General features: G+C 58.1%; 1 protein-coding gene across 1 annotated transcript in view; it reads right to left on the bottom strand.

Annotated features, from left to right (window-relative positions):
• Positions 1-2,741: 2,741 nt before the first annotated feature.
• The window catches only part of LOC133341979 (ankyrin-3-like), a 105,539-nt gene continuing 97,747 nt past the window's right edge, over positions 2,742-10,533 (bottom strand). Inside the window, exons 49-54 of the mRNA XM_061550824.1 lie at positions 8,262-8,360; positions 6,837-6,920; positions 6,358-6,678; positions 5,051-5,197; positions 4,833-4,927; positions 2,742-4,327 (exon numbers count right to left, since the gene is read on the bottom strand). Coding sequence (XP_061406808.1) covers positions 4,231-4,327; positions 4,833-4,927; positions 5,051-5,197; positions 6,358-6,678; positions 6,837-6,920; positions 8,262-8,360 — 843 coding nt within the window. The 3' untranslated portion in view covers positions 2,742-4,230. The remainder of the gene's footprint in view (positions 4,328-4,832; positions 4,928-5,050; positions 5,198-6,357; positions 6,679-6,836; positions 6,921-8,261; positions 8,361-10,533) is intronic.

Raw genomic sequence — 10,533 nt, 5'->3', positions numbered from 1 at the left:
GCCACGACTCGCCGTATTTCTCTGCTGGAGCTTGGGTGGAGACGGCGTGGCGTCCTGACGAGGTGTCGCCTCGCGCTGACGGGGAGCCCGGCACCCTGACGCAACGTGGCCTTGCAGGCCACAGTTGTAGCAGCGTGTGAGCGCCCCAGATGGCCTGGGCTGCTCCTGGCGGCTCAGTCCATTCCGAGCCTGTGGTGCCGCCGATCTCCATTCCCCCCGCCGCTCCACCCCGCAGACCTCCTCCGATGGGAGGGCGGTGGCCGCCATGGCATGGCCGGCCACCCCCTTGGCCGCCTTACGACGCAGGGACCGCAAGCCCCCGTGGATGTGGCGCGCGACCAGCAGGGACGACATCTCTGCGTCGTCTTGAGCCAAGACGTTGACGTCCAGCTCATCAGCGAGTAGCAGCAGCTTCTCAGCCACCATGGCGTCCACTCCCTCCTCGTCCATCCGTGGAAAAGCTGCCTTCGCCAGGGCCAGGAGAGCCGTCCGGAAGGCCAGGGGCGATTCGTTGGCGCCCCGATGCCGATCGTGGAACAGCTGCCTGCAGTCGGAAGGCGGCCCATAGACGGCTGACAGCAGCTGCAGCGCCAGGTGCAGTGTGGCGCGCTTTTCCCTAGGCGCCGAGGTGAGGGTAGCCAGGGCGTCGTTGTCCAGCATTGCCGGCAGCGCGCGTAGTGCCTCGGCGTCCGTCCAGTTCGCCATTTCTTGATGAGCGATGAACCGCCTTTTGAAGCCGCCCCAGTCTCCGTCGGCGCCCACGAATTCTTTGAGAGGCGGCAGATGCTGCTGTAACGCGACGTCCGTGGCTGCCGATCGCTCTCCGTCGCTCCCAGCAGATGATACAGTGTGGGCGGGCTGTGAGTATGGCATCGCCGGTCGCTCTGATGTTGACGCGCTGGCCGGTGTTGATGATGTCACGGCTTGTGCTTGGCGCTCAGCAGTCACCTGACGCGGGCCGGCTCCGCCCTCAGCTCGCACTGTAGTGATGGCGGGAAATTTAACCGCGAGCCGCGTCGGGGTGGCGGGAAACGTCGTCGCGCGTCGGCTGCTGTCGTCGTCCCGCGCTGCCCCTCCAGCCCCCAGCCGCGTGATCTCCTCCAACGCGGCGGCCGCGGCGTAGAGCAGCTCCGCCAGGCGGGAGTGAGCCAGCCGGAGTCCTTCGGCCGACGCATCCCCCCCTTCCTGTCGTAGCGGCGCGGGCGTACTCGGCCCCGGCTGCTCCGATCCGACCCCGGCCATCTCTGGTGGTGATTCGGCCGCGGCGTCTTCCATCTCCGACTCCCTGGTACGTGTCGTCCCTCGTGTGTCCATCGTTGAACGTTTTACTTCTGACGCCAGATGTAGTAAGTATGTAGGAGGCTTGACGACAGGATCGGAGGCACACTTGTTTATTACACCAACTTGTGCACACACAGTAATTACGGGTCACTTGGCTACAGGGATACACAACAGCTAACCCCGCTAACCTATGCCCAATTCCTCCACTACGGAGCTAGGGGAGGCTATCTATCCCAGCCCTGGTCAAGCTGGGATCCCGGCTCCCTGAGTCTCCAGACCAGCTTGTCAGTCTGGGCTCTCGGGGCCACGCCACCGGCTTGCCCTGGTCGGCCCTTATAAGGACAGCGAGCCAGGGGAGCTCTGGGGCCTATTCTAGTAGATTTCCTTCTTCTCTGGTTAAAGCTGAGTTCCCACCCCGAGCCCTCCGGCTCATCACCTTTTATAGGACTCGGCCCCCGGGGGGGCCCGTGGGGGATGCAGGTGCGGACGTCGGTGCGAGCGCCACCCTTGTGTACGGCCGTAACCCCGCCCCTTGTGTTTGTTGGCCATCCGTGGCCATGCACAATTACACCTCAACATCCGTGGCCATGCACAATTACACCTCTACACGTGTACGCACACTCACGTGTGTGTACCCACACACACGCGTGTACCCACACACACGCGTGTACCCACACACACGCGTGTACCCACACTCACACGCGTGTACCCACACTCACGCGTGTACCCACACTCACGCGTGTACCCACACACACTCACGTGTACCCACACTCACACGTGTACCCACACACACTCACGTGTACCCACACTCACGCGTGTACCCACACTCACGCGTGTACCCACACTCACGCGTGTACCCACACTCACACGCGTGTACCCACACTCACGCGTGTACCCACTCACACGCGTGTACCCACACTCACGCGTGTACCCACACTCACGCGTGTACCCACACTCACGCGTGTACCCACACTCACGCGTGTACCCACACTCACGCGTGTACCCACACTCACGCGTGTACCCACACTCACGCGTGTACCCACACTCACGCGTGTACCCACACTCACGCGTGTACCCACACTCACGCGTGTACCCACACTCACGCGTGTACCCACACTCACGCGTGTACCCACACTCACGCGTGTACCCACACTCACGCGTGTACCCACACACACGCGTGTACCCACACACACGCGTGTACCCACACACACGCGTGTACCCACACTCACGCGTGTACCCACACTCACGCGTGTACCCACACTCACGCGTGTACCCACACTCACGCGTGTACCCACACACACTCACGTGTACCCACACTCACACGTGTGTACCCACGCTCACGCGTGTACCCACGCACACGCGTGTACCCACACTCACGCGTGTACCCACACACTCACGCGTGTACCCATAACACGCGGATGTGTAACGACAATCACACAGCGGGTGCAGCTCGTTAAGTTTAATTGGCTGCTCATGCATCTGGGCACGGGGCGCCACATCGTTACGTGAAGGCAACCACAGCGATTCATCCTCGTCATTGTACTTACAGGGTATAGCTTCATCATCGCCGGTACGATTAGTCATTACAGCTGGAGTTGGCTTAAATATTTTTTGCGTAAGTAATAAAAGGTTTTTTTTTTAACGACAAAAGCCGGAGTAAACTCTCAAACGTGAGAGGGGAGGACCCACCACCCTCGCCCGCACTCAACCCCCTCGCTCGCCCTTCCCATGGCAGAGGGCACATCCCACCAGGGTACACCCCCATGCCGAGCCTGCCTGCCTGCCTGCCACATCTACCAATTGGGCCACTCCTCACCCCTCTCGCTGGCGTCAATGGCTGTGGTGGTAGTGGCGGTTGTGGTGGCGATTGTCCTGCTGGGCTCTCTCAAGCGCTTTCACCCACTGCCCATGCGAGTTTGTATCCACACGGCCCTGGCTAGCGCAGAGTCCAAGCGGGGGTGGGGGTGGAGGGGGGGGGGGGTCCGTATTGGAACCGGCTGAGTTGAGTAGAGGTGAGCTCCATCGCAAGCACGCATGCTCAATACCCAGCAGGAGATACCTCAGCAGAACATAAGGGGGGAGCGGGTGCCGGGCCTCCCCCCCGTGCCCCCCCTATGCTATAGCAAACATGCTCGGAAAGGTGGGGGTGTGGGTGGTGGGGCAGAGAAAAGCAATGCGGGGATCAGGGCCGCCCCCCCCCTCCTTCCTTGGAGATCGGTGCGAGGGGGGGTCTCTTGCTTTGGTCATGCATGCATGGGGTGACGTGGGGGGGGGGGGGCAGACACGGGTGGGAGAGGTGGAGCTGTGGAATCTTGTCGACGTCACTCGCGCCTGCAGTGATCGCACTCTCGTCTGTCGGTCCGACGGTGGCCCCCCGTCCACCGCACCCCGTGTGCCCTGGTGAACGTCGCTGGAGCCGCGGCTTTGTTGCTGTGCCGAGATCGGTCTCGGCATCAACGGGCGGGGGCCTCGCGGCTACAAGGGAGTCCATTGCTCGACACGCATTTGCGTCGGTGCGATATCCTCCTTTTCTCCCGCGAGCGAAGACGGTCGTTTTTTTCCGCGCAAATGGCCCTTTGCTTTTCATTGTTGCACTTCACTTAATCGGTTTTGCTTTTGTCATTGTGGTGATCCCCCTCCTCTCCCCTCCCCCCCGGCTCACTCTTGCGAATGAGACTCACCCCTGTCTCGGAGTTCTCACCCTGGTGGTTCGACCAGTCGTGAACTCGACATGGAGGCGGTGAGACGCGCCGGGTCGGGGAGGTGGAGACACACGCGGAGGAGACACGGACAGGTTTTTGGAAGTGTCCATCTGGGATGTGTGTGACCGGGAGACGGTGGGTGATAGTGGGAGGCGGTGTGAGATGGTGGGAGACTGTGGGAGGCGGTGGGGGGGGGGGCTGTGATGGGAGGCAATGGTACAGAGACCGTTGACACACGAGCCGTTCTCTATCCGCTGCTGTCTTCTCCCGGCCGCTCCAGCGCGCTCGCCTTGGGTGCGCGCGTGCGCGAGTGTTCCCGGGAGGTGGACTTCCTCATGCGCGTCCTGCGAGCGGGGGTTTGTGTGTGTGCGAGTGTGTGTGCGAGAGTGAGTGTGTGTGCGAGAGCGAGTGAGAGTGAGTGTGTGTGCGAGCGGGTGTGTGTGTGCGAGAGCAAGTGAGAGTGAGTGTGCGAGTGGGTGTGTGTGTGTGTGTGTGCGAGAGCAAGTGAGAGTGCGGAGGAGGTGAAGGAAGGAGTAGGGGGGAGAGAGTGCATGTGTCATTATATTACTACTATTATTGTTATCGAAATTATGCGTCTCACTGCAATCCGCCATCATTGCGGTGGTGGTTGTTGTGGTGTTTGTTGTGGTGGTGTTTGTTGTGGTGGTGGTTGATGCAGTGTGGTGATTTTTGTGGTGGTGGTCGCCATGTGGTGGTTGCGGTTGTGGTGTGGTGGTCGCCATGTGGTGGTTGCGTTGTGGTGGTTGCGTGGTTGCGGTTGTGGTGGTCGCCATTTGGTGGTTGCGGTTGTAGTTGTCGTGTGGTTGTGGTGGTTGTGGTGGTGGTCACCGTGTGGTGGTTGACCCGTCGGGGTTCACCGTCTCGGTCGACTCCAGGAGGTCGACATCCCCCACATGGGGGGGGGCCCCCGCATACAGCAGAGCCTGGGGGGCACGGGGTGTGAGGGGGGGGGCATGGAGGTCAAGGTGGGTTCGTCGAGAGCAAAGTAGAATGGTAGAGTGGCCAGTATCGTAATGAAGCGAGTCGAGTGGTGAGGAGCTGCGCACCTGCTGGAAGTCCAGGTGAGCGCCGCTCAGGTCCATGGTGAGCGTGGGGTCTCCATGGCGACGCTCGGCGTGAGAGCCCGTCACCACAGAGTCGCTCACCGCCCTCGTCAGCACCGCCTCGCCACCGCTACACTCCGTGAGGAGCACCTACACACCCTCGGCACCCCCAGCCATTGGTTACGCAACAGCCATCCTCCGCCACCATGGTGACATCACCGTGTCGTTTTTGCCAGGTGAGGTGCACTTTAAGGCCATCCTGTGAAGTGTTGGTAGGCTCTTGAGGAGTTCACGGGACAGACTGGGTGCCATGGGTTAACTGTGGATGTGCCACCTGTGTTCCCTACTGTGCCAACTCGCTGTGGTTTTATCCGTCCGGCGCTCTGCTCGTTGTTATGAGCGGTCGCTCCTCTGCTGTTGTTGGAGGGAGGCTGCTCCCAACTGCCCAGTAGAGCATCTTTATAGAGGTTAATCTTGACACCACTGGTACCAGTCATTGGTAAGTCCACTCAGCTCCACATCCTGTACCGCATCAGTCCATCCCTTCTCTAGCCCCCTCTATCCGGCCAAACAGAAGCTGCTTGGCCATGTGCTGGCTGGGCATGTGGGCTACATAAGCCAGCCAATGCAGCCTCGCTTTCCAGAGGAGCTCATTGATGGGACTATGTCCAGATCTTTCAAGGATCTGTGAGCTCTTCACATAATCCAGTCTGGTTAAACCCAGGATGGATTGTAGGCAGACCAGCCTTAATTGTTTCAAACCGGGGCCAGGCTGCACTTTTCACAAGCATAGAGAAGGGATGGCATGACTGTGGCCGACAAGACCAGGTTAGCTTCCACACAGCGTTACGCAGCCCTTTAAAAGATAATACCGCTTCAATCATTTGGAGTGAAACCTCCTCTGCCAAACTGGAGCTGGTCAGAAGTACACTGCCCAGGTACAGAAACCTCTCCACTCTCTCCATGGCTGCCCCCATCACTCATGGAACGGTCTGACAAAAAATACCGAGGCAGGTGCTTAGTTTTGGTGGGGCCCGATAGGAAAGCCCCATCCCTGAGCAGCATGCTCCAGGTTCAGCACTCGTACACACACTCACACAGATGCCAATCGCTAAGCCAGTGGGCAGTGACATCTGCACATTGCCCGTGCCAGGATAGGTGCGCCCGCACGCCACATGCATTCAGCATTAATCGGTGTGTGGATCGGTGCCGGTGGAGGGGTCAAGAGGTCACTCTCGCGGTGGGGGGGGGGGGGTCGATTAGTGAACACCCCCCCCCCCAACCACCCCCCTGCCGCCTCCACCCCTCACCCCGCTGTGTCGCTCATCGGCGTGAACCACGGTTCTCTTGTAGACGTGGGAGCGGCGTTCCCGCGCGTCGTCTCCTCCCTCCGCGCGTCTCTCCCGTCCCCCCGCGTCGGCCGTGGTTGGGGCTGCGTCTCCCCCCGAGTCGCTCACCTCCGCTGCTCCCCTCTGGGTGCCGGGCGAGGAGCCCACGGTGGGCGAGGAGCCCACGGTGAGCGGCGCGGCTGCTGGCCCTGGCTGGCCGTGGCAGCTAGGGTCCAGGAGGCCTCCTCCGGTTGTCGGGCCTGTTTCGGGACTCAGGATCCTTCGAATGATTTTCCTTGTAACCTGGGAAGGGAGGGGTGGGGGGTGGTCCCAGGGGGGTGGGAGTGGGGGCCGCGGGGAGGGAGAGAGGAGAGAGAGAGAGGACAAGTGAGTTTAGGCATTGTAACTCGGCGTGAGCGAGTGTGCGTGAATGAGCGAGCGAATGAGTGAGTGACCCATACCTTCCGTGTCACAATGTTGCCGAACTCGTCTGTGAATTGTTCCTCCGTCACCGAGTCCGTGGGCATGTCCGTAACGTCCTCGCCCTGCACGCACACACATGCACGCACACACATGCACGTACACGCATGCGCACGACAGCCACCATTTGCCACCAAGTCGTGATGTTACCATGACGATTGTGCCAAGCTAGCTGCACTTTGAGGCCATCGCATGAAGTGTGGAAGCCTCACTACTCACAGGAGGCCATGGGACAGACCCAGGTGTCATGGCTTGACTGAGATGAACCCCTCCTGTGCCAACTTGCTGCGTTTTAGCCGCCCAGCACTCTGCTCATTGTTGTAAGCATCGATTGTCTGCCCTCCGCTGTTTTTGGAGGGCGACTGCACCCAACTGCCCAGTAGCGTTCTTCACGAGCCTCCTCCACAGAGGCCGATCTTGACACCGCTGGTACCAGTCTTCGGAAAGTCCACTCAGCTCCACATCCTCCTGTACCGCATCATTCCATGTCTTTTCCATCCAATGTAACGCCCGTTTAACCCCCTCTGTCTAGCCAAACAGAAGCTGCTTGGGCATGCGGGCTACGTGACCCACCCTTGCTTGCCGGAGTAGCTCACCGATGGGACTGTGTCCGGATCTCTGAAGAATCTGTGAGTTCCTCACACTAATCCAGTCTGGTTAAACCCAGGATTGCAATCTGAATGTTCACAACCGGCACATGTTCCATTAGAGGGGTCCACGTTCCGCAAGAAACACATTCCTGCGGAGGGAGCTGGTAGGAACGTTGGGTTGCTCGGTCAATGGCCAGGGTCAACGGCGGCATGGTGTATTCCCGCACATATGCCCGACTGTGAGGGTGGGCACAAGCCGGCGTGAGTAGGTTAAACGTTGAGTTTTATAAGGGCACCACGGGGTGACCAGCATCTCCCCACCCAGCCCCACCACTCCCACCCTCCCCACCCAGCCCCACCCCTCCCACCCCCCACCCAGCCCCACCCCTCCCACCCCCCACCTATCCCCACCTATCCCCACCCTCCCCACTCAGCCTCTCCACACCCAGCCCCTCCCCACCCAGCCCCTCCACACCCACCCCTCTCCACCCAGCCCCACCCGTCCCATTTTTGGATGCACGACGGACAGACACAATAATCCCCTGTGGGCTGGTGTAACCAGGAGGTTCCTACCAGTATGAAGTGCTTGCCACAAATGAACCACAATACCTATCTGATCTCGTCAAGGAGCATAAACCATGATGCAAACTCCACTCACCCTCACGGAGGCTTTTGGCTAGCCATCACCTGGAACAGGAGGTTATAAAAGGCAACAGACCCATTCGCCTTGCCTGCATCCCTCCCCACTGATGTCCATCTTTGGTGGGGGATGTAAACCACCACAACCACCAACACTCAGTACTCGCGCACCCTCACCTTGATGATGACGCGCCGCCTGATGACGCGCGTGGTCACGAGCTCCTCCTCGTCGGAGCTGCTCGTTGTCTCTCGGCTGCCCAGAGCGCGTGACACCTCCTACACACGCTCAACAGCACAAAGAGAATGGGGAAAGTGCGCGGTAACTGGTTGTCACCGGAGGCGATCGCTGCAAAGCAGACCTGGAGGAGGCTCAAGACTGTCCGACTTGCTTACAGAGCCGCCCGTACATCTGCCAACCAACTAATTTTCAAGTCAACGCAGATCGTTCTATGCTCTGCACATCAATGAGTCGGCTCGCGACCCCCCCGTGCTTTGTGGCGCGTCGTGAAGGGGTCTGCTGCACTCTAAGCACCCATCAACGAGTCAACCCGGTCTGTGCACAGGACTTGCGACGTTCTTCGCCAGTAAAATAGTGACGATCAAGACGGCAGTTTCTTTAAGCAAACGCATTCTCCCGGTCTGCCATCTTGAGTTTTGATCAACATGGAACCGATGTAAAACTCGAGAAGCTGGCACCAGCGTCGGTGGCAGAGGTGTCGATGGTCACCGCACGGCTGCCAAATAAAACATCGCCACTCAACTACATCCACATGTGGATTCTCAAATCATGCTCGGACGTTGCTTGCACCGCTGATTGTCCACCAATATTTTGTTCAACTCGGGCGGTTTCCCAGACCGGTTCGAAATGACGCAGGTAACACCGCTCTAGAAAAAACACGTTCCTTCGGAGTGGGCAGGTAGGAACTTGGTTAGACAGCGTGGCGTTCAGGGGGGGGGAAGTTGGATGAGTGGGCATGTTTACCCTTCCCCACTACCCTCCCCGACATCGTCAACCAATCGCGGCGTAGCTCGGTGATCGGTGGGGAGGTGCATGGGTGGGCGGAATTCCGTGTATGCACGACAGACAGACAAATAATCCCTGGTGGGCAGTGTGGAACCTGTTGTTCCTACCTGTAAAAATTGGCTTGAGCCAGTGACCCCCAGAACTGTCTCCCGATCTCAAACCCGAGTACGATTTCAAGGGTCAGAGCGCTTTGGTCTGAAGTGGTTACTTCCCCACGTTTTTAGGATGGGCGCATTCAACCCATTGCAGTCAGGATACCGCAAATTCCACAGCATTGAGATGGCACTACTAAAGATCACTCAATACGATTGAAAGCTTTCGTGACTGCAGGGATTCATCGTCATTCAGACGCTGTCTTTCCGACAGCCCTGTTCTTCGCCTGAGGACGGCTTGCTTGCGTTATGGCCGAAACGTCGTGAGAATTGTATTTAATTTAGTTTTATTTTTATTATTTTATTATTTCCCTTCTACGTGACTTTACCGAAAGAACCAAGAAGATCACTCAATACCTCTACAAAATCATGGATGATCGGAGCACCCGCAGCGTTGGTTGGCCTCCTTTGACACCGTCGACCACAAGGTATTCATCGAGTGGCTATGGTCAAGGTTCGGTGTGTCGGGGATGGCACTGGGGTGGATTTAGTCATACCGACATGGCCGATCACAGTTGGTCTAGCTGGGTGATGAAAAGTCATCGCCGATGCCGTGCCCAGTTGGCGTACCAGAGCTGTTCGTCCTCTGGACCTTCCTATTTTAAAACATACGTCTCTCGAATTGCCGATTTCATCTCAAGGCATTCCATCAAGTTCCCATGAATATGCCGATGATGCACAATTGTACACTGCAGTGAAACCGAAGTTGGATATGGAGAGCCTCGGTAACCGCGAAGATCGCACGCGTGTGTGTTTAGCACGAAACGAGATGCTGCTTAACCGAGAGCAATCGGTTCTGCAGGCGAAACAATTTGTTGGAGGATTTGCTGTGGCCGTTGTAGACTCCAAGATTCAGTTTTCTACTCATCTAAAAAAGAGCCTCAACACGATATTATAAAATTATATGTCGCAAAATACAGTCGGGTCCTGCAATTTTCATACCAGCCATGATGTAACCAACATGGTGGCGTGTAGCCGAGTATCGACAAGGCTCGATTTTTGCAACTCGCTACTCTACGGGACATCTGGCAAAAAACATGAGCATGTATGAAATTCTTTGGTTCGTGTCGTGATGGGAATTGCAAGATCCGAGCATGTCCATCCGGTGCTCGCCCAGCTGCATTGGCTTCCGGTTGCTGAACGAAGACATTACAAGTTTGCCCTCATTACACACAGTGCTCGTCACAAATGAACCACGATACCTTCATATTTTGTTAAGGAGCTTAAATCATCACGCAAACTCTGGGTCATCCTCGCAGCGGCTTTTAGCTAG

Source organism: Lethenteron reissneri, chromosome 2, assembly GCF_015708825.2.
Source record: "Lethenteron reissneri isolate LAM-NWPU_2019-01 chromosome 2, ASM1570882v1, whole genome shotgun sequence".
Taxonomy (NCBI): Eukaryota; Metazoa; Chordata; class Hyperoartia; order Petromyzontiformes; family Petromyzontidae; genus Lethenteron; species Lethenteron reissneri.
The sequence above is the reverse complement of the archived record's forward strand: the minus strand, read 5'-3'. Positions and strand labels throughout refer to the sequence as shown.